The following is a 27410-nucleotide window of genomic DNA, read 5'->3' as shown; positions in this document are numbered from 1 at the left end:
CTGAATGTACTAGGTTTATGTGAGAATTTTTTTTCATCTTTAGGGTGTAATGAACATTTACTTTAAATATTTTTGCTTGTTTTCAAGTGGGCCTCCAATTTCTCCCTATTCCAGTTCCATTTGGGTTCCCTGCACTGCTGGCTTTTGTGCCATCAGCAAAAATTGTGAATGGCAAACATGATGGACTGCATGTGTCTAACACCATCCCAGTTCTGAGTTACTGCTAAAGTGAAAACAAATTTAGATTTTTTTCCACAGTGCTTGGTAGAATTCCTCTAACTGGAGAAAACTGCTTTTAGTGCCATAAGGATTATATCTTAAGGTGTGTTAAGGAACCAGGATGTTCTGCAAGTATAAGGCAGTCTTCTTTCATTTTCACTTTCCCCTCATTCATGAAAAATAATTAAAAAGTAAGTCTTATTCTTAAAGGCAAGCAGCATTCATGCTTTGTTATCAGTTATTAGTCAACTGGACTGAGAGACTGTCTACACAGTATTTAGCTTTTGTGCTGAGAATCAGGATTAACAACTTTCTGTCTTTACAAATTAGACCTGTTGACCTCTGTTTATTTGGTCCTTATTGTATTAACTTGGAAATACTCCATGCTTCCCCTTCTGGAAGTGTTTAATCTGTCAAAATTGTTACCTCGCTTACAGTTAGAAACCTTCTTGGAAGGAGCCCAAAGGTGCAGGTCAAACACAGAAACACTGAGCAAGCAGCAGGGCTGGGCTGAGGGCTGCTCAGGAACCCAGGGCAGAGCCACTGCCAGCAACCGCAAATGCCACGAACGTGCCCTGAACAGTGTGGGCTGGGGCAGGTGCGGCAGAGGCAGATCCGCCCACTGCTCAGGCTGCTGCACGTGGACTTCCACATGACTGCCGGGAGTAATTGCTGCCTTTCCTCGGAAGATTAGATGATCTGGGAAACAAAGGTCATTTAGGTTTCTTGTCTGCTATACCTCTAAGGCTCCCTAGGTAGAAAGCATCAGGAGTTCTTGGTTTTGGAGTGACAGCTTGTTGCAGAAGGTGTGGGAGGGTGACACATCTCTGCTCTCTTACAGGCATTTTACTATTTCCCCCATAATGTGCAAACATGCAGGGATTTGGGGTTTCCTTTGTTTGCTTCCTGTTTTAATCCAAAATCCAAGCAGCTCACAAGAAACAAAGCACAAAATCTCCCCAAGCATGCAGTGTGGGTGTCTCCTGTGTGACAAGTAACCACTTTTGCAAGTTCAAAAATAGCCCGTGTGCTCTGTGCATCAGGAGCATTCTTGGAAACACTGCATGGATTCAGTGCACAGGGACATGCCAGTCACCAGGGTTCTGTAGCTGTGTCACCCCACACTTGGGTGTCACTTGGGCCTGCTGCCCAAGCCTGTGAGAGCGAGGGTTGCAGGCAAATTCTTTGCATCAGAAAGGCAGTAGAAAAAAATGAGGATTGACTGGCAAGTTTTATGTGTGGGCTGGTCACACCTCTAGAGAAAGCACTAGCGTGTTCTTGTCATACCGCACGCTTACCGAATGTGTTCTGCAAATACTCCTGTGACCTATAAACAGACAATAGAATTTCTAGGTGAGGATAGTTGACAAATTATGAGGATTTAGGATGTGAACCCACCAGCCTTTATTCATGTGCATAATCTTAACCCATGCAAACTGCACCAAATTTGTTCTGAGAATGGCTCCTGGTGCTTGTGTTTCCCTTTCGGATAACTTCTGTGGCAAGCTGCCTAGCTCAGTCACATCACGAAAATAAGTAAATCTAACTAACATTCCCCTTGATCGCTGAGCCTCTTAGAAGTGATGGAAGCTGTCATTCCAAGTGCCTTGGCCTGTCTGGAGGATTTTAGAAATCCGTGGAAGCCCAGAAAGAGAAAAATGCTGGTGTTTAGGCCCCGGGCCCTTTTTTCACTGGGAACAAAAAGGCAAAAATTAATTTAAGAAAAAAAAAAAAGTGGGGGGAAAAAAAAAAATTAAACCCACCAGAGCCTGGGTTTTGCATTGACCGTGGAAGTTGGCTCCTGAGACTGTTAATCATTTTTGTTCTAAATCCGGCTCTTTTTTGTTTCCGCCGCGAGAGGGCGGCGGCGGCCCGGGGAGCCCGGCGTGGGTCAGCCCGGGACCCGGCTCGGCCGGCGCGCCCGGGCGCTGCTTCACTCCCTCGCTTGGTACTCCTGTGCTGTCCCTCCCCACAGCCTGTGGCACGCCGGCACACCTGCTCACACCCCTCTCTTGCAGGTAACGTTCCGGACAAGGATCTACCACTGTAACATTAACAGCCAAGGCGTCATCTGCCTGGACATTTTAAAAGACAACTGGAGTCCAGCATTAACCATTTCTAAAGTACTCCTCTCCATCTGCTCCCTCCTCACAGACTGTAACCCCGGTAAGTCCACCTGCCGCCTTGCACTCCTCCCAGCACCTAAAAAACGTGGCCCTCCTCATCTCATTGGTATGGCCAGCTTGGCTCCAGCCTCCAGCACATTTCCCTCTCCCGGGCAGTCAGAGAGGGCCTGGAGGTGCTGGAGGGGGATATACCCTACCAGCCTGCTGATTGCTGCTTCTCAGGCCATGGGGAAACAAGCACGTGAAAACTCCTTCCCCTTCCAAACCCAGTCTCCACTGGTCTGTAGGGCTACAGTGATTCAGTAATGGAGCTTGAAGACCCATGAACACAGTTCCAAAAACAGGGGGGTTGGCCTTTTACTTTCCATTGTCCATATAAAACCAGTGACCAGCTATGCCACAAGTGGTCATCACTGCTGCTCTAACCCACCCGCTGTCCACACTAGTTAAGAGGAATATGTCTTAATTTCCAAAGTCATTTTACAGGTTGCATTTTTATGTGTCTAACGATGAGAGGCCAGATTTCACACTGTAGTAAACCTGTTGGGAAAATTAAACCCCTTCTTGAGATGTGATCTTTCCTTGAAGGCAGCTTTATATTGTTACAAGTACACTTAGCATGATCATCTCAGGCACTCTTAGAAGGAATAAAACAAACCTGAAATGCATGAATTGGTGAAAACCCTCAGTGCTGTGTCTTAAACATCTTAAAACTTTATTGGCATTTCACTCTATTAAGTTACAGATTAGTACATCACCATAAAAACACAAAAGTAGAGAAGATACAGATTATCAATTCAGTATGTTTAGATTGTTACAGTGTACCTTACCTGTGTGTTTGCCTCGTATTAAATTCACACTTGAGCTTTATTTACAAGTTTTTATTCGGTAACTTGTCTGAATAAGCGGTGTGTTTCCTTTTCAGCTGACCCCCTGGTTGGAAGCATTGCCACTCAGTATATGACTAACAGAGCAGAGCATGACAGAATGGCCAGACAATGGACCAAAAGATATGCTACATAAATTGGATTTTTGTCAAACTCTTACATTATTTGTCTGTGATGGAAAGAGCTGCTTATGATTTTGAAGGGGTGGGGGGAGGGAGGGTGCTGGTAAAGAGTAGGGTATTTCTATAACAGATTTTATTCAGTCTTTTATTTCCTAAGATTTTGTTGTTGTAACTTAAGGTATCTTGCTACAGTAGACAGCTAGGATTTGGAATAGCATACTTTAAGACTGTAATTAGTTCAGCAATATTAGCTCACATATAGTACCGAGAAGAATGTAAACTTCTTAGACTTCTTTGGTTTTCCGTTTGCTTGCAATATGTAAAAGATTAAAACAGCTTAATTTTGTACAGGTACATAGGTTGACGTTTATGTAAAAGTCCTTTCAAGACTCTACACACTGTTTTTGGTTTTTGTTTGGGTTTGAGGGATTTATTTTGTTCTGGGTTGAGTTTCTTTTTTTTTTGGGGTTGTTTTTTTTTTTTTTTTTTGTAAAAAGATGTTTGGATTGTTTTTCCCTATGGAGGGCACATTGGTATTTAACAAATCCTTTTTAAAGACTGTCATCTCATGATCTGTGATATGGAGAGGTGGATATATGGCCTCATATATGAAATGAGAAGTAGTTAATGTATTATTTTATAAGCCAATCTATCTTTGTGAAAAGAATAAAGGGTTTAATCAGGACTTACGGTAACCTGTAGTGAAATACCTTAAGCTGTTTAACTGTAAGGTGTGGAATAGGAGTCACTCAGTGGATTGGTTGTATGTTGTGGGCTACTTAAGTCTGCATTTGTTACTGTGCTAATAAAAAGATGTTTAAAAAAAAAAGAAGAAGAAAAGATTTCTGCTTAGTCCCTTGCTTTGTCATTGTCCCTTGCCAGAACCATGTCTCTGTACGCTTTGGAGAATTTCTGCTATGGTTAAGGACAAGGGAGAGCTGCAAGTGAGTGCTCTGACTGCTGCTATTTTAGGAAGACAGTTCTAGACAACCATACAATGAATGACAGCGTAAGACCTTCACAACTGTTCACTAAGTGTTGTGCAGGGACCTGGCCATGAGGAGGTAACTTGCTACAGAGTCCATGATAGTTACTTTATAGCTTAAGTTTTCACAGCATTGCCTCTGCAGGACTGGCATGTTGTTTGAAAGTACAACCAGAAACGTGTAAGCCATCTGGAAGGGAAAGAAGCGGAAGAAAAGAATGTCTTGGTGCTTTTCTGATGGAGTGGTCTATTCACACTTGGAAGAGGAGAAGGAATCGTGTCCTGGTAAGCTAACAGACAACACCATAAAAGACTATAAAGGAGACTTAAATCTGTAGATCCTTTAACTACCTATAAAGATTATCTCCTAGAGACAGTGTTTACATTGAGGTATGTAGCAACAGGGCAGTTAGTTGTGGATATGGCATTTCTGACCACTCCCTTAAGGTAAAGGCCGGAAGCACAGATTCATTTTCACATGGCAAGTGCTTCACTTTGCAACATTCTTGTGAGTGCTGTGTGGTCATCTGCGCTCTTGGATTTGGTTTGGTACTTTAAAATAAATTCTGTATATATTTCATTTACATACTTCTCCTCCTTTCTAGATACAGAGCAAATCTAACTTGGTCCAAAGTAATCTGTTAATTAGAGGTGTCCTTTCCTTTGCTGGGTGGCTGTGGGTAGTGGCACCTTACCCTGATCATCTGAACTGCTGTCTTTCGACACAGCACATGTTTTGGTGTATGAGCTCCCTCAGCTGTTTGCCTATTTGGTATGTAGCTACATCACACCAGGAGCATCTCTGGTAGTCTTTACTCTACTGAGTAAAAAGGTAAATGGCTTAATCTCGTAGGTTTTTGCCAGCTTCTTGCTTTGTGCCACCAGGACATGTCAAATTAACTGTTGTACCTGGTGGGGGTGACTGATTTGTATGGTGTTGATTCAGCAGGGTAATGGCTTAAGAGGAACAGAGAAAGATGGTTTAGTTTAGTAATTTGTTTTTCTTCTTTATAATAATTTTTCTCCATTATCTTGTGAAGGGACTCCAGTTTTGCAGAAGGTAGGTGATCCCCGTGACCTAGAACAGCATTTGAGTCAGTGGAGCAGTAAGAACAAAATAGGTGTTCTGCCCATTAGCTACTACATTATACTCTGTACTTTGCTTATTAACCCTATGTAAAACTACTACAGCAAGTTTCATTTTTACTCAGTACCAGCCACTGTGTGCACATTGTTTGCAGAGGAGACACTACATTTGCCATCACTTGTCAGTAAAACACTACGGTATTTAGAAAAACATCAGAATAAGTTTATGAAAGAGAACAGTGGGTGGTGATTTTTTTAATCTGAATGCCTCAAATTATCTAAACTCTAAATTTAGCCAAATCAAAGAAAATGTGTTTGCCTTTATGTAACCTATTTGGAAAAATGGCTGTAGTCATTTAGAAGATCTTTTTTCTCTTGTCTGTCTTAAAACACTGCTGAGTCCTGGGAGGCCAGGGGAGTGAGTGAGCAAGCTACACTTGCACTGCACAGCTCTGGCAGCCTAGAGGTGACATCAGTCTTGGCAGTATAATGGGCACCGAGTCTACAGCATGCAGAGCTGGACAGGAACCAGTCATCCCCGTTTGTTCCATCTCCAGGCATTTTAAGTTCATTCTGACTTGTCAACCTGCACTCCCTTGGCTCAAGGGTTAGCTTTAGTGATGTGCTGTTAGTAGACGTTTTCACTTATTTTGATTGATCCAAGGCTGATTCAAGTCCCTTCCAGAAGCAGGGTTATGCAGAGCTGAAGAGGAGGAACATGACCCATTCCGTGGTAAGGGGTTGCAGCAAGGAGGTGAACCACTGCTGCTCTGAAGTCACCTCCACTTCCCAAGCATGCAGATACGGAGTCTTCTGGGTAGGGAGAAGCCGGGAGTACACGTGTGTTCGTAGGAAATGAGTGAGGAGGGAGTGTCATCCTGCAGCATCCCCAAGGACAGTGACTATTACTGGCCAGGTGGGGGGAGGTCATGCTATAGTGCTTACTCAGCTGCAGTGTTGCAATGGAAACAATTGTATGTTCCTAGCAGGGCATTACAAGAGCTTGCTCATTCATAATTGCTCTCTTATCTTACTCCTTGGCCACAGCCATTCAAACTATATTGAGCAAAGCACATAAACAGTTTCGTCTACCTTCATTGTAATGGTAGGGATTCCTGCTTAATTTTTAATGAAGTGTACTGCTGCTCTGACATTAATAATGCTGGCAGACTTTATTAATCAGTATTCAGGAAGAGCAATACTATAAGCTTAATTGTGATCATTAAGCACATTATTTAGCAGTTATGGTATGACAGTGCAAATAGTGCTTGTGGTTTTGCTGATTCACAGTGAAATTCCCAGTATTTGTTCAAAACAGCATTAATTTAGTGGAAAACACAGAAACTGCATACTTCACTCTCTCTCCCTGCTCTTGCCTTCAAATACAAAGACAAGCTAGAATCAATTAGTACAGGAGGTTGTTAGGTGCCAAAACCTGGCCGCTGTCTCTGGGAAAAGTTGTTCATTCTGTCACTATATATCGCCTTTTGTTCAGTTTACTGACAAGCTGACCTGGGACAGCAGATTCCTGCAGCACAGGTTTGCCAGTGTTGGGTCAAATAGAGCACGTGCAGTTGCGCTCCTGCAGCTGGACCATGTGCAGCACATTAAGACTGGGGCCATTTGTACAGGTATTTCTGGGTATTTGCCACAGGGATGTCTCCGAAAAAGGCAGCCTCCTACCCTCCTTAGCCCTCACATGCAGAGTAGTACAGCACTTTGTACCAGTTGTTATCTGGCCTAGGGAGGGTGGATTGCTGCAGCTTGGCTGAGCAGCCAGGAAAGTGTGCCCTAAGCAGAGCCCAGCAAGACCTCCTGCGTACAAAATCGATCCATATAATTCTCAGTAAAATTACCACCTATGGGTATGTGACTGATTGGTAGTGGACATGCTGGAACAAACCCACAGCTATGTTGTCCTTAGGTTGTTGTTCAATCAATGAGTGCTCTGAGGGCATTTCTGGTTTCTACACATGAATTCCGGACCTGAAAGCACTGCTTACTAGACTTTGTTGACAAGGTTTGTGTTGGGGTAGATCTCTTCTAGTATTTCCCAGAAGATGTGGGGGGTGGTTTTGTATAATTTTGTTGGGGTTTTTTTCTTCCAGACACTAGCAGAACATCAGTGGCTAAATCTGGTAATTGCTCCTCCTGCCCCATACCCTTCTACAGGAAACACTGATCTCAGCCTCTTGAAGCATCAAAAAGCCCCATGTCCCTGTTTAAGGTCAAGGTAAAAGAACTGTTGCCATTTCAAACATATCACCTTTCCAAATTGAATGCTTTATTGCAGCTAATACTTTTTGTGACTACAGGCTATAGATCTGCAGGGGGATTATATACTGGTAAGCTTGTTGATTTGTCCCTCAACATAGCTATACCCAGGCATGCTAAAAGCCCCTGCTAGAGAGGTATCCATCTATCCCTTCCTCCTCCATAGCCCTGGATGCAAAATAACTACTCTCATAAAGCGCTTTTTGACACTTTTACCACCAGCAGCTTTTTCAAGCCAAGTCTATGGGAAGGAAGGATACCTCTTAGCTATAAGCTTGCTGATTTTATTGCTGAATGATATTATTGCTTTAAGTGAAACTGCAAGAAGCAAATGGCACAAAAAGGACTTAGACTGTGACCTGGCAGCAGGAGACAATGCTAAGCTAGTCTAGTTATCACAGTTATTCCCTTTGCTCTTCCTTCCAGGCAAGGGAAATGTTGATTTGTTCTGGGACTGGGACAGTTTGCTAGCTAAGAAGGTGAAGGGTTCAAGCAGTGTTTTCCGATCTGTCACAGTCACTTCCCACAGTCTCACTTTCTCAGCCCTTGCCCATTGCTGTGCTGCTTCTGTTTCCACTTGCCTTTGGTCCAGGAGGTCAGTTTTGTTTCCCAAGACAATAAGTGTAACCTACAAACCAAACAAGAGGGTGAGTTTTATACCAAAACCATCCACCACTCACAATCCTTTTAAACAGCAGGCAAGTAGCAACACAGTTCAGACTTGTTCTGTAACTTAGCACTGGCACAAGGTAAGTTGCATGTAGTTTGGAAGATCAGGGTCTGGGATATGAATTAGCCTCATCTAGTTATGGGTTGGAAGCTTGTTTTCATCATAGGATATGCAGGACTTCCCCTTCTCGCCTCCCCACTCCCAACCCCCCGACGATTGCTTGAAGGGAAACAATACCTAAGAGATCCAAAGTTAAACAGCCCTATTCTCCACTTGGCAATTGAGCTGCCCTGGACAAATGATAAGAGCATGACATCCGAGTAGGTCAGAGCAGTGGATGCTTGAGAGATGACAAAATGCACAGCAGCAGAGAGCCTGGACCCCATAGTGGTGGATTTTGCCCTGTTTGTTTCTTTCCCAAGCCCCATCCCGCAACATAAATAAAGCCAACCGTGCCAGCAGCCCGGGCAGGCCGGGCTGTGGGGCCCCTTTCCCAGCCCAGCCCCACTGGCTTCCCAGCCCCAGGCAGCAAGAGCCACCCGAAGGACTGAAGGGGACTGTCTGCTGAAAGGGGCAGATAAGCACCAGGAGCATCCTCTGGGGAGCAGTTTCAAGAGCAGCTGGTTAGCTAAGAAGAGCAGCACAGCGGTATCAACTCAGATCTGCAGTTGTAAGGATCCATCAAGTGACTTGTATATTACCCAGACAGCCCAGGGTGGCTGAACTCAGTAAGTACATGAAGCCTTCCCAGTACTTCAGCTCTTAGAAGTGCCAAAGGCAGTGCTGGCTATGTGAAGCTACTGCTCCTCCTTATTTTAAGTTCACTGTTTTCTAAAAATATTTTACCAGCACCAGCTCTTAGGGGAAACCATGCCTACATTTTTAGTTCAAGGTCCTTAGTCAAACTCTGTTTTCATCTCTACACTAGTGGTTTGACAAAGATCAAGTGATAAAGTCCTCTCTTGCTGATTTGTGGGGTTTGCTGTGGCCACACCTGCTTGCTCTTTCCTGTTCGTCAGGCTCACTCCAGGATGCCTTCTACTTCTTTCCAGCTAGAGATGTTTGTCCTGTTCCTGTGAGGTCTGAGGTTTCCTTTCTTTTCTACAGCAGTCCAGGGTGTTTGGAAAAATGCTGTTTAGGGGTTTTTTTTTTCCTCTCTGTGAGGGCTTTGAAAGAAGCTATAATCTTCATGTGTATTTAATGCATGCTCCAGCTGAATTTTAGCTGTGGCAAAGCTCTGTCAGTATAACAGAACAAAACCTCTATTTAGTGTAAAATTTGGCCAGGCTTTAAGGTGCGTGCTGGAGAGCCCCCACAGCCAGCAGAGGCAAGGAACCAGCCATCAGTGCTTTCTGTCATCTGCCACACCACAGGGGACTGTGCCATTCAACAAGTTGAAGTTCTGCCAGCTCAGAAGCACCCTGTGTGGAGACACATCCCCAATTCAGTAAAGAATTCATTCTAGTAGAGCCCAGGCTTTAAGTCATAGAATCATTAATCTGCTGATTAACAGTTACCTTAAGGTAGGACTCCCAGTCTCACCTTGTATACCTCAAAGCCTATTTTTCATGGAAATCACAGGAATGAAAACTATTTTATCCATCTTATTGTGGCCACCACTTTAACTATGTTAGCCTCAGTCGAAATCACAATTTTAAGCTCTCCAAAAGGATGAGCAAACTGGCTGTTTTCTAAAGCACCTTCATGCAATGAGAGAGGAGATTTCTGCCGGGTAACACAGAAGAGCAGGACACAGATCCTGTTGGGACTGTGACTCCCCCTCTGCATTACAACATGCTGTATAGTAACAAATCAGGGCCCTTGCAAAACACAGTGCCTGGGAAAAATTCCCTGCGTGTCCACCTTTCCTTGCCCTGCAGGGCAGTTATGCTTGACTCCTGTATCCCTGATATACGTGACAGTCTGCAGCTCACACCAGCCCTACCACCTAACATACCTCTCCTGTGACTGCACATTCATCTGCCGTCACACTCGAGCCTGCCTTCCTCCACCCTTGTGCTGTCAGTACAAAACAAGTTACATTTTTGCAAAGTCTCTCCCTACCATTATCCAATTAATTCTTCATGCTTTTTTTTTTTCTTTTAAACAGCATAAAACAGGCATTTGGAAAGCTGTAGGCTGAAGACATTTAACAGGGAAAACTATTCGAGAATATAAAGATACTGTAGGAAAAGCCATAATGCTAATGCCACATGCAAGTTATATTTGTTTAGCTAAGCTGGAACACTGTCAGCTGAAAACACTAGCTGCTTTCTAAGGGAAAATAGAGCCGTCATTTCACACAATTGAATTGATTCAATATGGTTGTTAAAATACATTAAAGCTGCTTTGCCAATTGACTAATGTCTGGGAGACCCATTGTCAATTACACTAGTTTGTAAGCCATCAAGTACATGAATACAAAACAAGCAAAGATAATGCCCTTCGTTATATTATTCTATGCACTTGACTTCCCCTGTACAATATCTAAAAAAACATATGAGCTGCACTGCTGTAGACCATATGTTTTATTAGTCATAAGTGTCCTGGCTGGTGCATTCAGCTGACTGAATTTTAGCTGTAGTAGAGGAAATAAGGACAAGGAAAAAAAAAAAGCATTCTTTTGCATGACCTGCATGGCATGTGAATTAGGCTTCCCTGGCATGAGAAGGCCTCCTTTTTGCTGGGTTGCCCAAGGCTCTGGGTGCATCCATTTTCCTTTGTACACAACGTTTACAGAAACAAAAGCTGGGCTTTGTGACCTTAACTTCCTATCGCTGACACAGCATTTAGCCAACCATGCATTTACCTCCTTTTTGTCTCTGAAGACATCAATCTCCTTTTTGAGCAGTTCGACTCTTTGGAAGGCTTCGAGGCTGGTCACGGCATATACCAGAACGAAGCCGTCAGCCACAGAGAAATAGTGCTTGGGCAGCTCCACGCCCTCCTGCAGACCCCTGGTGTCATAAAGCCGCAGCTGTTCCTTCACGCCTCGGTCTGTCTCCACCGATGCCAAATACACATCTTCCATTGTGGCACCCTCTTCTAAGCCTGTTTGAAAACAAGCAGGAACGTTCCACTGCTATAAGAACAGCTCCACTATAGGAATTCTTTGCAGTGCAGCAGAATTGTGCCCCACAGTAGCTTTCAGTGAGTGTTTTACAGAGTGATTTGACCAGGCCTTGACCTTGCCTGGCATGTCCATAGAGGGCTATATTCATAGATGACTGCACTAGCTCTTTCCAATACTGACGCTGTAAATATACTAACATGTAAGCACATGATTATGCCTGTAAAATTAATCTATACAACATGTACATTCACAATAGGATAAGATACATGCTCTCCTCCCAAGTTTCCCAAACTCCAACCACCCAGTTGTACCAGTTCTGTGCCAAACATGCTGCAAAACGAGCCTGCCCAAACATACCCTTTTGGTACAACAGCCAGGTAACACCAGACAGTCAAGTGCTAACATCTTAAGCCTACTTCTTTGCCTCATAATGAGCTGGATCATATTGCAGAAGCAGGAGCCAAAGGAACAATTCTGTAAACGAATGTGTATTGGTGGTACAACTAGCCAATAAGTGAAAATAAGCCAGAAAGGGAAGGGGATGTTTGCAGGCAAACAAAGTTGCATACTCTATTTACTCAAATACACAGTGAGCTTTTTCGATCCCCTAGGGATCTAAAATGACTCAGATTTGCTAATAGGAGCAAGTTCATTTACTGCAAGGCAAGAGCATGCATAAGGTAACAAGCTTTCATATATGTATCACCTGTTCCACCTTATCTGCATACTGGCCCTCCTTCCCTCTGCTTCTCCCCAAGGTAAATGTGAGGTAATTCAAGGCAGCTTGCTTTGAACTGATTAAAATTATGTTTTCTAAGCCAAACCTGAGAACACATAAATCACGTTAGCTTTGTGTTCCTCCTGGATGCAGGTGCATAAGGTTACAGGTCGAAACAATCTATGTATAGTGTAGCTATATGTATATATGTATATACATATAGCTACATATACATATGTATATATATATATGTATATATGTAGCTATATGTATATATGTATAGCCCACTATGTATAGTGGGCCACTTCTGGAGCTGGTTTTAAGTATTCATACAAACCTTCTGCAACTCACGTTTTTGCCTCCCCTGCACTCCTATATACAATTGTTTGCTGTTGCAGGACTACAATAATCAGTCCTGCTTTATTCTCTTTGTCTGCCAAAAAGGGACCATTTTAGTGCATTGTTTAAGAAAACACGAGGGATTATCTGGCCTATGAAAATAAGGATTTTGCTATATTCAATGACACTATTCAAAACACTTCACATTGACAAACAAGCTAAAGCATTCCACCCACGCTGATGGTTTTATATGATGTATGCAGCATTCCTGTGCAGGAAAGTGGCACAAGCTGTTCTTTTTGCCCCTCTCTGTGCAGTCTTCATAGATCAAACTCTTACTAGGTTTCCAATGATTTAACTTATCTTGCCTCCAAATATAGCCACGGTAATGTGTGGGAGCAAAACTACGAACAGAAGGACAAAGCAAAGGTTAATAAAAAGAGGAAGCACAAATGCATTCTGTGTGATTGTAGAATGTGTTAAAGGGGCATTTTTAAAGACGGAGCTAGTAACAGAGCCCTTTCTGGATACAGCACTGTTGTTTAAACACAGCACTATATTCTTGCTCTGCCTCATTGCATTGTACAAACAGGTCAAGGAAATATCTAGCATCAGTAAGTACAGCTTTGGCAAGAAGAAAGGAACCATAAGTACCTAAGTTTTCTTTTTAAAAAGCAACACATAATATTATACAGTTTTTCATCCTCTAAATGCTACACTATAATTCAACAGCCTCTAATATATCCACATTATCCTGAGACAATCTCTTCCTAATGGCATTAAAAGCAGCAGTGAAAAGTATGTCTTTTAACATCTTATTTTAAAATGAGGAGGAAAATTTAAGACCTGGGACTTAACTCAGCAGAATAGAGCAACAAATTTTGATGTCAAATAGGAGGGGCACTTAGGAGAGAGTTGAAATTTATCCACCAGTATCAGATTCCAGAGGTGAAATTTCACCTGCGTGCACTGGGGGAGGGAGTATATGCAAGTAGTTTCCTTAGTAAACACAGATAATTTTTAAAAATACCTGTCTCACCTTATTCTAGGCCCTGCTCCTAAAGCCCCGACCACGTACCAGCCACATCTTGCCAACAATGACGTTTGCACTTCTTGTTAGTACCATCCCATTCAAACACTTCCTAGGTCTCCATTCAAACATGGGTCAAGCAAGTTGCTGTAAGAGTAGCAACACTAGTCAGTGTCCTAGAAAGGTGCTGGCACCATCCCATCCTCCCTGCCACAAAGATCCTGATTCTCCTTTCCTACACTGGCACCCCCAGGCATCCTTCCACCTTCTCTACCTGGGTGGGCAAGGGCAGCTTGTGCTGGGAAGTCACTTACCTGCAGACTGCTGCCAGCTTGAGTAGGTTTTCTGTGGAGCAGAGCACTACAGTGGGCCAGCTTTCAGGTTCAGAAGTTACAGGGGTGAAGGGGAACTAACAGGATTGTGCACAGTATCATGCTTCCTTTGAAAACTAAAGCGTAAAAAAGTTGGAGAGGGAAAGGAGGAATAGACAGAAGTGATGCCACTCTCTAGCACCTACTCAGCTGGTGCAAATCTTAGGAGAGGCAGGAAGGTCTTTGTTTGTTACCGACTGCTGCCACAGAGGAACTGCAATGGGAAGCCTCAGTCATAAATTGGGTTTTGTTCCAACCCCTTGTGGCTTCCCAATGAAGTAAAGAAAAGGCTCAATATACTAATGAATACTGCATACTTAGGCTAGGCAGAGCAGATAGATTGCAAATACCCAAGTAAATCAAAATTTCAAGAGGGATGGAATTTCAAAAGTTCCCAGTTGGATCTCGAGCATTAATGCAGTACAAATTTTATGTCTTCTTGAGTACTTCTGATAATCTCCTGTGTTATCTCTTTTTGTCTTTTTCCAGAGGAATTCAGCAAAGAGCTCCTAAAGCCTGCTATTCCTTATGTTTGTGAAGTGCAGAATAACAGGCTTTGCTTACTTATATCTCAAATGACAGTGTATCAGAGGATCCCTGACTTGGGAAAGAGCTGGACAGACCTCAAAAGGAGCTGATCTGTTTAGATTTAACTGCTAGGGAAGTACTGGTCTCACCAATGAATAGCCAAGTTGTGACCCTCAGTTACAAATATTCAGTTCCATTTACATCTGTTTCTAAAATGCAAGGCTGACTGCACCTCTATCACGAGGTAGTTTTAATTTAAAAAGTGAAGATGTAAAAGGTGTCTCTGCCCATGGCAAAGGGGTTGGAAGGAGATGATCTTTAAGGTCCCTTCCAACACAAACCATTCTATGATTCTATGAACACATAATTAGGTTAATTAGCCTGCACGTCCAAAGTGTGTAAGCCAAAATCCCAAATCCCTCCAGCTGGACCAAGTGAGGCAAATTCTCTCATTATGGCTTCTGCCACACTAATATATGGTGTTTTCATTCCTAGCTAGTAAGAGGATCTGAAGTAGCTGCTTATGAATAACCTGACCATATTTACACAGCCAGGAGGCAGAGGTAAGTTTTCTGCAACGGAGAGTTCTCATCTCTTCCTGTTGATCTGATAAGCTTTAACATAGGCTGAGAGGCCAGAAATATTTTAAAGGCAGAAGGAAGACTCCTGTCTGCACCATCACTGAACAGGAACACTGTTTAAGGAAAAATACCCATCCTCTTTACAGATGTCCTGTGCCAAAGCTAAGCCAGTAAGTCTCCTGCTAGCCTGGTCAAGAGAGGTCGGGCCAAGCAGTGCCAGGTACCACAGGTATGTAGTGGGACAATCTTCTGCTGCCAGTCAAGGACCTTTTTCATGACTGAGGAGATAAGACTGGCTCCTCTTTCTTCAGGACAGCAAGAGAAGGTGAGGATTTGGACAAACACAACACTTAAGTCACAAAAAGAGAGATCATCCCAGGTACGAGGCAATCACAGAATCATAGAACAGTTAAGGCTGAAAAAGACTTCTAAGATCATCGAGCCAAACTGTTAAACCAGCACTGGCAAGCCCACTCAACCATGTCCCCAAGCGCCGTATCTACATGGTTTTTGAACACTTCAGGAATGGTGATTCCACCACTTCCCTGGGCAGCCTGCTCCAATGGCTGAACACCCTTTCAGTGAAGAAATTTTTCCTAATATCCAATCTAAACCTCCCCTGGCATAACTTGAGGCCATTTCCTCTTGTCCTGTTGCTTGTTACTTGGGAGAAGAGACCGACCCCCACCTGGCTATGCCCTCCTGTCAGGTATCTGCAGAGAGCAATAAGGTCCCCCTTTGGAGCCTCCTTTCCTCTGGGCTGAACACTCCCAGCTCCCTCAGCTGCTCCTCATCAGAGCAGTGCACCAGGCCCTTCCCTTCACCTGCTCAATTTTCCTTCTCTGGACACACTCCAGCCCCTCAGTGTCTTTCTTGTAGAGAGGAGCCCAAAACTGAACACAGGATTCAAGGTGCTGCCTCACCAGTGCTGAGCACAGGGGGACGATCACTGCCTTGGTCCTGCTGGTCTCACCATTCCTGATGCCATTGGCCTTCTTGGCCACCTGGGCACACTGCTGTACTTGTATATGTACTACATAAATATGTGCAACTTAACAACTATTTGTCCTGACCTCTGGCAATATAGTCCCTACAAAGCTAAATCTGCATCCATTTCAAACATTTCCTTTTGGTTTTTTTCTAATTCCTTGTATTAGTTTAGCAAGAGTATCTGCCATGCAATAACTACATTATTTTCCATGGCTCTGAGAGTGTCTCTCGTCTATTTATCCTCTCTTTTCCCATCTTGGGACACAAGGCAAACTCTGTTGCAGTTTAAAGCCTAGCACAAAATCCAATACCAGACACTGTTGCTCACATGCTACAGGGACACATACTCCTTTTTTGGGGTATTCCTCCTTCCTGAATACTTCTTCCTCTTTGACCTCAAGCAATCTTAGTGCCTTTGCAAGAGTGCTAGCTGCTGACCATGTAAGTAACACTGGCACTTAGGGACTTAATCTATGAGAAGCCAGGGAGACCTGAAGGTGCATGTTTTCCTAGGAAAAGAAACACAGTGCAACTGGCTTTACAGCACCATCACCAAACACACAGCCAGGAGCATGGGCTCAAAGCCAAGGGCTTTACATAACAGTGTAAAACTCCAAGGACTCTAATCACTTCCCTGACACCAGCTGTGCCACCACTCCTTTTTACAGGAAAGTCAACAGGAGGCACGTGAGCACTGACAGACTCATGGCTGATTTACGGCCAGGAGGAGACCCCCATGACAGTGGCTGCGACACCTCAGTATGGTAGCAGGTCTCGTGCTCTGAGCCTCCAACCACGTTCTAGCATGCCTCTTGTCACTGAGAGGAGGATGTGCCTGCCATCGGAACGGAATGACTCCCTGTGTTGGCTCGGCTGTCCTCCCCATGGCTCCCGGGCCCTTGGAGCGGCTGCAGAGCTGCTCCTGACGTCAGTCAGGAAGCACAGGTTTTGAAACAGCTTGTGTCCGTGTTGCCATGCCCGGTGAGCTGCCTTGATGGTTGGCTCTGAACAGATAGGCTTTCAGCAAACACACTAGTCCTTTCTTGCCTCCAGCCAAAAAGGCCAGCAGCCAAGATGTACATGTCAGCTTTCTGGAGCTCGTAAGCTTTAGGAAACAAGGATCAAGGTCCTGTAATCATGTTTTAGGTGTGGAAGGGCCACCCCTGCAATGGTAGCACTGTTGTGCAGTTTATAGCAGCTCAGCTAAGGAGCAGTCAAACACTCGCCATTCCCCAAACTCAGTCCTTGCATAGCGAGATCCTCACAATGGCACCCTGCCTCTGCAATTCGGGAGTTAAATCAATACAGAGTGGAACAGTAGCTGAAGGTCTTCTGGGAACCATTTCCAGCAGCCCATACTCCAGGCACCCTCTGCCACAACTGCCTACATGCTGAGGAAGAGGCAGGGAGGATGGTGACCACTCAGCAGGACTGCAAAAAGCACCAGCTTATCGGTACATCCCCCCAAATGTGCCTGATGGCCTATGTAGGGGATATCAAAATTGCTGGGCCATGGGCACTCATCTCTTGGGGCTGCAGCAGCTCCCTGATGACACTCTCAATTATTAATCTTGACTCTGCTATTTGCCCTCTTTCTCTGAATGTCTTAGGAATAAGATTTGACCAAAATCACAGAAAACAGGAAACTACCTCTTCCTTCTCCCCTTGCACTCTCCATCCGGTATCAGCTGCTCCTTCCCTTACCAGTAACTCAAAAAAATAAGAGCAGAGCTGCAGGCCAGGAAAACTGATCTTTTTAAGGGTGGGGGCTGGGGGAGGGGGTCCACATTGCTCAATGGCCAAGCTGGAGCAGAGCATTTGGGAGTGACAGAAGGACACCCACGGCTAAACCCCAGGCACGAGGCCTCCCTCCGGTTATGTCAGCCAGTGTCCATGATGCTGTATAATCATGTACATGGCTGGCTCCATAAATAGCTCCTCTGATCAGCAACACCCAAATATCCTTCCTGCCTGGCTTGCTAATAGGAGGCAGGAATTAATGCAAGGCAATACGATTTAAGTAACGTGGCCTTGCTCATGCTGCTGGGGTGTCTCTGACAGTCAGCCAGCCCGGCACAGAGGAGAGGCAGGTTGGTAGCAGAGGGAAAAACCTTCAGCCTGCAGGTTTTGCAACCTTCACGTTGAAAGCTACGCGGGGCTACGTGCCTAGCTCTCGGTAGGATGCTGGAAACAGATGTTGCTGCAACATTAGAGGAAATCCTCCTTTTAAACACGGGTATTAGCACACAGTTCTGTATCACGCTTTGCCAGCAAATTCCTCCCATCCACACATTTTAAAGGTGCAGTGCTGCAAAGCAGCATCCTAGAAATCCTCACGTTTATCCAACAACTTATCCACACGTCTAATTTACCGGCTCAAGAAAAAAATGCAAAGTGACTAAACATCAGTCAAAGCCCTGGTGCCACCCCTTGTTTCTAGGTGAGGCAGGAATAATTTGTCAGCCTGATGATCATTGCACTTTGTTTCAAAGCCAAATGTGGAAACAGAGGGAAACATGCCACCTTTGCCTGTGTCCCCTTTCTTTTGTGCACAGCAAATATCAGGCATCCTCTGTTCCTCTGTCAAGTCTGTTTTCCACAGGAGGATTTCTTAGAGAGCCGAGACGCTTGGCCTTCGAAGCTCAGCACAGAATGTGGAACCTAAAGCTGAGCTGTTTTTCTTTCCAGAGCTTTGATTAAATGTTAGCCAAGACCAAGCAAAATAAAGCTTTAAGAAGATGAAACAGAAGTCTAAACAGAGTCTACACTCATCATGTGACAGCTATTTATTTTTCAGGCATCTACGGCATCTTTCATGGAATGAGATATTTCTTTTGTAAATAGGCAGGAGGCACATCACCTACTTTCAGTGTTTGTTTCTTTTTAAACATTCTTGTGTTTTATTACTGGGAACATCACAGAACAGGTTCTTCTCCAAGGCTCTTTTAAAAATCCTTAAGTAAGGGACTATGAATTTTAAGAACAGCCAAGAGATGCCACAAAACCACATTAATTTCCTCCTTCACCTCAGCGCAGTTCACAGTCCTCGATTATTGGTGTTTGGGGGCTCACACAGAACAAGATGCTAGAAAAGGAAACAACCTCCCCCCAAAAGTAAAAATGTCTCACCAACAGTATGCTTTCCATAGAGAAGCTGCTCCAAAATCGCAGTCTTTCCCACTGAGGCCATTCCACAGACCACCACCTTGTAGCCCTTCCCCATCTTTGCCGAGGGCCGGTTCCGCAGCGGAGCCCTGTGCAGACACGGGAGGCTGTTAGCCTAGCATGGCGCAGGGATGGGCACCCTGCGGGAGCGAAGCCCACGGAAGGCGCAAGGCAAAGCGCAAAGCAGCGGGGGCACAGCTCCCTCCCAGCGCTCGCCAGCGACTGATATTTTTAGGACTAGAGTTTCCTCCCACACCATTTTTTCAGGTTTTAGGCTGCTGCCAGTGGTGCTGATGCTTGGCTGCAGCCTCGACACTTGTCCTGTCAGGCTCTGGGAGACTGGGAGCGCTGGAGCATGCACACCCTGGGGCAGGGGCTGTGTTTGTTGGCGTGTGTGTGCACGGCGTTATCGGGCTTCCTGGGCTTGCAGTGGGCTTGATGGAATCTCATGGTACCAGGATGGCTTCTGGAAATGCGAGAAACTGGTGGTTCCTTCCTTTTTATTTCACTCACAGAAAGTTTGTAGCTTTTACAGAATAGGAACTACAAAACAGGAGCATTAAAGGCAGAAGCAGAGGAAAGCAAATGCAGAAGCAGGTTTTTTCAGTCTGCTTTAAATCAGTTTGGATGGGTGGGGGTTGGTTCTAGCAGGAGGCATCCAGCAGCCAGGGGCACTTCCCTCTGCCAGTGAGCCATGGCAGGGCTGCAGGCCCTGACTCAGTTGGCTCTTTGGAGCCATTTCCCATAGAGAGAGCTGAAGAATACCTTTTCTGGACCAGGAGGGGTTGGCACTGTCCTGCTTCAATTCCAGTTTAACCAGGTAATGCTTCACAAGCCAGGGTGCTCTGAAAAGCATACACTGAAAAACAGAAAGGTCATCCCGCAGCCGCAGGTAGGGAGGCAGAAAGGACTTGCAGGCTGGGAAAGCCTAACTCACAGGATCATAGAATGGCTTGGGTTGGAATGTAGTTTAAAGATCCTCTCCTTCCAGCCCCCTGCCATGGGTAGGGATGCCACCAATGAGACCAGGTTGCTCAACACCCCGTCCAACCTGTGCCATGCCATATACAGGAGGGATGGGAGCAGGGACAGGAGCAGATCAGTGCATAAAGCCTGCAGAACCAGGGACTCCATGGTGCCCTCTCCCTATCCTCCACTGAAAAGGTTTTAGGATTGTTTTTAGGGTTTTGTTTTTGCCCTTAGGGTTTATTATTTAGAATACAATTGAATCATCAGGTTGGAAGAGACCTTTAAGAACATCCAGTCCAAACATCAACCCAGAACTACCACTGCAACCACTAAACCACATCATCCAGCACCAGATCCAGACGCCTTTTAAACCCCTCCAGGGATGGTGACCCCACAATCTGCCTGGGCAACCTATTCCAATGCCTGACTGTCGTAACAGTGAAAATTTTTCTTCTAATACCTAATCTGAGTCTCCCCTGGCTCGGCTGAAGGCCATCTCCTCTGGTCCTCTCACTGCAGTCACAGTAGAAGAGACTGACCCCCACCTCACTACAGCCTCCTTTCAGAGAGTTGTAGAGAGGGATGAGGTTCCCTCTGAGCCTCCTCCAGGCTAAACAAACCCAGCTCCCTCTGCCGTTCTTCATAATCTTACGATTTTAAAAATTATTATTATTTTAGAGCTTTTTTTAAAGGCTTCTTTTCAGGGTTTTAAGCAAAGTCCCCACCCCAATCCCTAACCTGGGGCTCTTACGGGGGTTGGGGGGAGGGGGTGTCTCAGGGGATGCCGCATCGCGCCAAGCCCCTGCCCCACGTCCAGCCCTCGGGCGGGCCGCGCCCCAATGCCCTGGCCCCAGAGCGCGCCCCGGCCCCAGAGCGCGCCCCCGAGGCCGCCCCCCCCGCCGCGAGCGCGCACCTGGACAGAGCGTCCGGCCCGGCCCCATTGACCCGCGCGGGCCCCGCCCCCGGCTCCCATTGGCGGGCGCGGGGGGGCCGGGCCGCGCCGGGCCGAGCGGGGAGGGACGCGCGGCTCGCGGCCCCGCCGGACTACATTACCCGTGAGGCACCGCTGCCGCCGCCAGAAGTGCGGGGTGGCCCCGAGGGGTTGTGGGTAGCAGGGTTCTTCCTTTCCGGTGCTGGGCGCCATCAGGTGAGGGCCGGTCCGCGCGCGGCCTTTCCCTCAATCCGTGCCCATCCCGGGATCCGAGCGTCCATCCGCCCGTCCCGCCGCCGCGCCCGCCGGGCTCCGGGTGGGATGGGGCTGCTCCTGCGGCGCGGCGCCTCTGGGAGGCCGGTGGAGGAGGGCCCGCGGGCTGCGCCTCGGTGGGCCGGGGCGGGGAGGGGAACGGGCCACCCAGGGTGGCCCTGGCGCGGCAGAGCGGGCGCAGGTCGGTGATAGACGGCGCGCCCTGGTTTGCGGTTTGTTCGTGGGGGTTTTGTGCCATTATGCAGTGAAAAGATGGGGTGGCTGGGAGTAGGAATGGATGAACCATAGCTGGGCACGTTCAAACAAGAGGGGTATCCAAAGTCACACACGAACTGTTTTCGGCGTGTTTTTAAATGTAAATAAAGTGAGCTGCGTGTATCTGATGGTGAGTTAGGTGGGGGCTTGATGGGGTTCAGGTACACGTGCTGATTGCTGCACATGTGTAAGGCCTCAGAGGTTTTCAGGAAGACAGCAGTAAGCATGAGTAAAAATTAAGTAATATTTGATTTTTTAAAATGCCTTCATCTTTTAAGACAATTTCAGCTCAGAAGAGGGACTTTGTAATAGTCATTATTTTCTTAAGAGCAAAATTTGATCTGTAGGAACTTCGTGTTGAGTCCTTGCTCTGCTGAAGTCAATACAAACTGACCCCGATGGTGTTCAGCAGAAACAATGTAAAAAACCTTTAAAAAACCCACAGGGCCTCTGTGGAGCAAAACACAAATGTCAGCAGCAGTACGACACTAAGTTATGACACTTCTTGTTTAGTATTGCATGATCCGTACATCCCATTCTACTTAAAGCCCAGTTTCAGCAGATGCGGATGAAGGCCTTGTCTCTCCTGAGATGTGGGAGACACCAAGTGAGTAGCTCTAAGGAAGCAAAAGTCCCAATCTAGTTCATTTCTTAAGCAACAGTTAAATTTCCACTTACTAATGAAACTGTTCAGCTTTCACTTAGAAGTAAAACCTTATTAAAGTAAGAGTTAACAGTAAAGGCCACACTCCTTGCAGACCCGTGGTTCTTTATAGATTGATATTTACAACTTGTTTCAGGTATTAATCATTGGGTTTGGTAGTGTCAGACATAACACATCTGAAAATTTTCAGTTGAGGAGTTTAACACTTCAGAACATGCAAAAAGGAAGAAAATTGCTGGGAATGGTGACTGCAGCATGTCATGCTGAAGGCTGCCCGGTGTGATCCATGTTCTCGGGTGTCAGTGGTACAAAGACGCTTCGGAGGTCCCTGTCTCTCAGTGCTGTTCCATGTGTGGTTTTGTGCAGTGCTACCCTTGGAAGATGTTCAAACTGGGAATTGCTTTTGGTGCATTGTTTTCACTGAGCTCTCTGTCCAGCAGGTAGACAGCCATGGGTGCCTACAAGTACATCCAGGAGCTATGGAGGAAGAAGCAGTCGGACGTGATGCGGTTCCTGCTGCGCGTGCGCTGCTGGCAGTACCGCCAGCTGTCGGCCTTGCATCGGGCCCCACGCCCTACACGACCCGATAAAGCCCGCAGGCTGGGATACAAGGCCAAGCAAGGTAATGGCACGGAGAGGTGAAGTCCGTGTGCCTCACGATGGAGTGACATTGGCTTCCTTCAGTGACAGCAGAAAAACAAAATCTGGAACTGAAGTATCCCCCAATAAATGGAAGTGTCCTGCGTGAAATGAAAAGAATATCATAAATGTTCTCAGTCGGTAGCAGTGCCCACAGCCTTAAACTTAAACCTAAACTTTTAAAAGCCTTAAAACCTTAACTTCACTTAATTTTGCATCTGTGCCTTCTGTGGCTGTTCTGGCAGGTGAAGATCAAGTGGGCTTTGGCCTCAGTTTTTGTTCTCGTGCAAAGTTCCACAGAATTGAGCAGTGGTTTTAGTATCCTAGGGTTGGGGGGTGTCCTTTCTCTGCCCAAGTTTTGTCATGTGTTACTTTGACTTTTTTCAGGGTGACTGAATTGTGACCTAGCACCTGAAAAGAGCTACAAGGGATCTGGATGGAGACTTGCACAAGAGCATGTAGTGACAGGACAAGGGGGAATGGCTTCAAACTGAAAGAGTAGGTTTAGATTAGATATTAGGAAGATACTCTTTACTGTGAGGGTGGTGAGGCACTGGAACAGGTTGCCTAGAGAAGTTGAATACCCCATCCCTGGCAGTGTTCAAGTGCAGGCTGGATGGAGCTCTGAGCAGACTGGTCTGGTGGAAGGTGTCCCTGTCCATGGCAGGGGGGTTGGAATTGAGAGGTCTTTAAGGCTCCTTCCAACACAAGCCGTACTATGACTGTTACAGCTGCATGTACTTGGGCAAGGTGATGGAGTTCGTACTGTCATTGGAAAACAGTTACTTGTCAGGGAAAGAAATGGGAAAAGTGGTCATCCATGAGTAACTTGAGGAAATCCAGTTAAAAACCCGGTATGTTTATTCACAAGAAAATAAAAAGCTAAGACTTGGCATTTCTGTCACTGTTCATCTAGTTTCCTCATTTCTCAGTGACCAGATTTCAGCAGGGTTTGTGGATGGCTTGTGCTTCAGTGCTTTGTGAGTGCTGCCATCTAAATTGTGGGGTTTGGGTAGTGGTTTTGGTGGGGTTTTATGATTGTATTACAATATAGTTGTAGCTGATTTTAGTCTGTTTGGGACTAAAACAGACTAACCAGGTGCCATAAGCTCTGGTTTGGAACCAAGAAATAGTTGTGACAGGATATCACTCGCCTTACTCAGTTGTAATGAAAATGACAAAAACATCTTGTACTATCCACCTTGAATTGTAAATTTCGGTAAGAATTGGTATAATGACTTCGTGTTGCAGCATTTCGTGTAAATTTTTGGGTACAGGGATGAAAATTGCTACTAGAATTGTTCTTGTTCCTAAGGCACTGTTTGTTTTAGGTTACGTTATCTACCGTGTCCGTGTTCGCCGTGGTGGTCGCAAACGCCCAGTCCCGAAAGGTGCAACCTATGGTAAACCTGTACATCATGGTGTTAACCAGCTCAAGTTTGCTCGGAGTCTTCAGTCTGTAGCAGAGGTGAGTATTTTGGTTATTGCTCACAAATATGGGTTGGAAAGTTTTAGTCTGTAAAAGCTGAAAATACTCAGAGACAAAAAATATAAACCAAACCAGCTGCTTTGTTAGTAAGTTGGGTAAAAGATTTTGAATAATGGTGGCAGGAAGGCACCAGAATGTCTTTAAAAGCTTTATTGAGACAATAAAAAACTATTCAGACTTTAAAAATGGGGTCTGTGGGAACCACTTGGCTGGTTTAGTGACGTTCATAGTGTATACTTGTAAAGTATGCCACAATATTTGTTACGAAAAACACATAACTAGTCCAAGCCACAGTGAAATAAAGAGCTAGGCATGAGACATAAGAATTTGTGTGTGCTAAGGTGTCTTAACTTGTCAGTAAATCCCACTCTTGTGTTCCCTGCCACGTGGTGTGGATCACCAGCTGTAGCTGATGGTCCTTTCACAAAGTACACGTGATTTCCTGACTTAAGGCCTGTAGTGCCTGTTTGTGTAGTAGTAGTGTTGCACAGCATACTTAGCTGTATTGCAGGAGCTGAAGGCAGCATGCCAGAGACCACCTGCTTCTTTATAAAAAGCTTTGGTATCTCACAAGCACACAGGTTGGGGGTTAATTTATTTTTAGGTGAGATATTGTTACTGAAGTACTCAAAATGTAAGCTTTGATTCGATGAGATCTTGTAAACTTTACTGCTGTCACAGCAGTAGTCTGGAAGAGATACAGTTCTCACCTTTACAAAAAGAACTTTTTCAGTGGGTTAGTTAATACCAGTCTGCATTCTCAAATGAGACATTGTGGAAGAAGGGAGAGTGTCACTGCCTTTCCGTCTTGAAGCAGAAGACTTTTCTGTTCTCAGGACTTAAAAAATACTTCTGAGTGACTTCTGAAAGTTGAATATGGTGGGATTTTTTTTTTTCCCCCAATGAAAAAATGTAAATGGGATATGCTTATTTAAAAGAAACAAAGGTGATGAGTTTGAATTAAAAATGCAATTCTGTTTTCAGTGCTCATGGCATTCTCTTCATATATGTTACTCCCAGATACCCGATGGCTAATTACATGCTCACGACAATTATGGAAGAAGTTATTTGTCCTCAGTTTTAGCTTGAATTTTCTGAATCTGACAACAGTCTTTCCTGAAGAGTTATATTTTTCAGATTATAGAAACGTAGAGCCTCAGTTGGAGCTCCCATCCTCGAATAGAAGCTGGTCGAGGGTGGCTGGTGTTCTAATGTTTCATATAGGTGTTGCTCTCACACTAGAAGAAAATGAGGACTTGAAAAAATGTTACTCCGTGTGCAGGAAATAGTCAAGTGCTGTTTAGGGAAGCCTGTAGCAATAGGTTAGGATTACATTGGGGAAGAAGATGAATGGGGTCCATTGGTTCGTGCTTCCCCATGATAAGGATAAAGTCCTACAACTGAACGCACGTAGGGTGTTTTAAGTACGGAGCATTCTTGATGGGAGAGGCAGATGGCATAATAGCTATAATTGCTATTTTCTGCTTTGTTTTGTTTTCTAAACTAAGATTGCGTCTTTCCAACCACAAGTGAGGATAGGAATAGCGAGCACTAATATGCCAGCAGTAGTACAAAGATTTGTTACATCAGCTATTCCTTTACTCCTACCAGTACAGGCTTACTCTCTGCAGAAATGCCTTTCTCCCCTGTAGCTTTGGATGCGCAAATTAATCAGTCTTTCATAACTTCCCACAAAAGATTGTTCCGTGAGCTCAAGTGCAGCTCGTGCTCTTCATCTTCACGTTGAAGTTATTTTTAACATTGTATATTTACTGACTGGGTGCTTCTGTGTACAGAGAGTTCTTTCTTTTGTCAACCAAGCACCTTCCTGCTCATGGTCATTAAAACCTGTTTCATGCAGGAATCCGAACGGCCTTTTTTTTTTTTGTAACACAGCATTCTTTTCAGCTATTACTTTTCTTGTACCTTTGCAACTGGATGGGGAGGATTTTTTGTAGGAAAAGAGGTTCTCTTGGGGAAAATTGAAATTTTATGTTTGAGTTAGTCATCTTTCTGCATGAAGAGTGTGCTGCATCCATGGTTTTACAGCCTTTTGCATTCATTTTTTCCTCTAGGAACGTGCTGGCCGTCACTGTGGCGCTCTGAGAGTCTTGAACTCGTATTGGGTGGGTGAAGATTCCACTTACAAGTTTTTTGAAGTGATCCTGATTGATCCCTTCCATAAGACCATCAGGCGGAACCCTGACACCCAATGGATCACCAAGCCCGTCCACAAGCACAGAGAGATGCGTGGGCTGACGTCAGCTGGGCGCAAGAGCCGTGGGCTTGGCAAGGGCCACAAATTCCACCACACCATCGGTGGCTCACGCCGTGCGGCCTGGAGAAGGCGCAACACCCTGCAGCTGCACCGCTACCGCTAATTCTTGTAAACGTGGCCATCTAATAAAGCTCATGCAGGTTGTTAAATTTAACAGTGCTTCTGCTGCTTCTTGAGTTATGTGGATAAGTGTAGAATTCTCCAGGAGTTCAGATGTTTCCATATTTAGACAGGCTTTTGGAAATGTAATTTGATACTTGTGAAGACTGTGGGCCCTGAGTATAGAGGTCTGTGGTGGGTTTCACTTTCAACATGGAAGGGTGTGTGCTGTGTGTATTGAAAGCCCAAGGGCTGGTCCGTGATCTTGTCACTGTCTGTAGGTTGGGGTCTCTGCGTCCTGTGCTTAGACTGAAGGCCAGCTTTGATCTTGTGCAATGAGATGTAAACTGAAAGTGCTCATTTATTTTTTATAGGTGATTAAATACTAATGGCAATTTTATTTTTCAAGTTCTGGGTTTTTTACATCTTCAGTGTCAAACCAGCTCTCGGGCCTCTCAGCTACATTGTCTGAATCAACTAAGCACAGAATGGAAAGGTAAAGCTTGCTCTGGTCATTGAAGTACACGGTATTAAAAATGTGGACACATCACAAAGAATGATAAGGTTTTAGGCTGAATAGTAAAATACTGACTGTAGAGTAGGTATCATTTCATTTGTCAAGATTGAGGGGGAACAGTTTCTTAAACCT

General features: G+C 45.2%; 3 protein-coding genes across 6 annotated transcripts in view; 2 read left to right on the top strand and 1 right to left on the bottom strand.

Annotated features, from left to right (window-relative positions):
- UBE2E1 (ubiquitin conjugating enzyme E2 E1) overlaps positions 1-4206 on the top strand; it is a 44116-nt gene extending 39910 nt beyond the window's left edge. For all 3 annotated transcript variants that reach the window (XM_042043210.1, XM_042043212.1, XM_042043211.1), the window contains 2 exons: positions 2238-2385; positions 3271-4206. In XM_042043210.1, coding sequence (XP_041899144.1) covers positions 2238-2385; positions 3271-3368 — 246 coding nt within the window. In that variant the 3' untranslated portion in view covers positions 3369-4206. The remainder of the gene's footprint in view (positions 1-2237; positions 2386-3270) is intronic.
- A 3481-nt stretch (positions 4207-7687) lies between these two features.
- NKIRAS1 (NFKB inhibitor interacting Ras like 1) lies at positions 7688-21142 on the bottom strand. Its single transcript, XM_042043216.1, has 5 exons — positions 21047-21142; positions 19930-20023; positions 19129-19253; positions 11179-11420; positions 7688-8327 (listed from the first exon to the last, which is right to left on the bottom strand). Exons 3-5 carry the CDS (start codon positions 19220-19222, stop codon positions 8088-8090), a joined length of 576 nt encoding a protein of 191 aa, XP_041899150.1. The 5' UTR covers positions 19223-19253; positions 19930-20023; positions 21047-21142; the 3' UTR covers positions 7688-8087.
- An 83-nt stretch (positions 21143-21225) lies between these two features.
- On the top strand, positions 21226-26816 carry RPL15 (ribosomal protein L15). Of its 2 annotated transcripts, none has more exons than XM_042043213.1 (4): positions 21226-21280; positions 22694-22878; positions 24227-24363; positions 26460-26816. In XM_042043213.1, exons 2-4 carry the CDS (start codon positions 22707-22709, stop codon positions 26763-26765), a joined length of 615 nt encoding a protein of 204 aa, XP_041899147.1. In that variant the 5' UTR covers positions 21226-21280; positions 22694-22706; the 3' UTR covers positions 26766-26816. The 2 variants fall into 2 exon arrangements, with proteins under 2 accessions (XP_041899147.1, XP_041899149.1); XM_042043215.1 differs by having other exon boundaries at positions 21243-21280; positions 22697-22878.
- The last annotated feature ends 594 nt before the right edge of the window (positions 26817-27410 follow it).

This window comes from Corvus kubaryi, unplaced genomic scaffold, assembly GCF_017639235.1.
Source record: "Corvus kubaryi isolate FWS band 111438036 unplaced genomic scaffold, C.kubaryi_AGA036_p1.0 37398, whole genome shotgun sequence".
Taxonomy (NCBI): domain Eukaryota; kingdom Metazoa; phylum Chordata; class Aves; order Passeriformes; family Corvidae; genus Corvus; species Corvus kubaryi.
This window is presented reverse-complemented; position numbering and strand designations above follow the sequence as displayed.

What these genes read in the sequence shown, in the direction of transcription:
- NKIRAS1 (XM_042043216.1), bottom strand. Translation starts at nt 19,222, where the DNA reads ATGGGGAAGGGCTACAAGGTGGTGGTCTGTGGAATGGCCTCAGTGGGA. An exon ending in CTATGGAAAGCATACTGTTG is followed by an intron (nt 11,421 to 19,128) that starts GTGAGACATTTT and finishes GTTTTCAAACAG; the next exon opens with GCTTAGAAGAGGGTGCCACA. An exon ending in TCTTCAGAGACAAAAAGGAG is followed by an intron (nt 8,328 to 11,178) that starts GTAAATGCATGG and finishes TTTGGTTTGTAG; the next exon opens with GTTACACTTATTGTCTTGGG.
- RPL15 (XM_042043213.1), top strand. Translation starts at nt 22,707, where the DNA reads ATGGGTGCCTACAAGTACATCCAGGAGCTATGGAGGAAGAAGCAGTCG. An exon ending in GGGATACAAGGCCAAGCAAG is followed by an intron (nt 22,879 to 24,226) that starts GTAATGGCACGG and finishes TGTTTGTTTTAG; the next exon opens with GTTACGTTATCTACCGTGTC. An exon ending in GTCTTCAGTCTGTAGCAGAG is followed by an intron (nt 24,364 to 26,459) that starts GTGAGTATTTTG and finishes TTTTTCCTCTAG; the next exon opens with GAACGTGCTGGCCGTCACTG.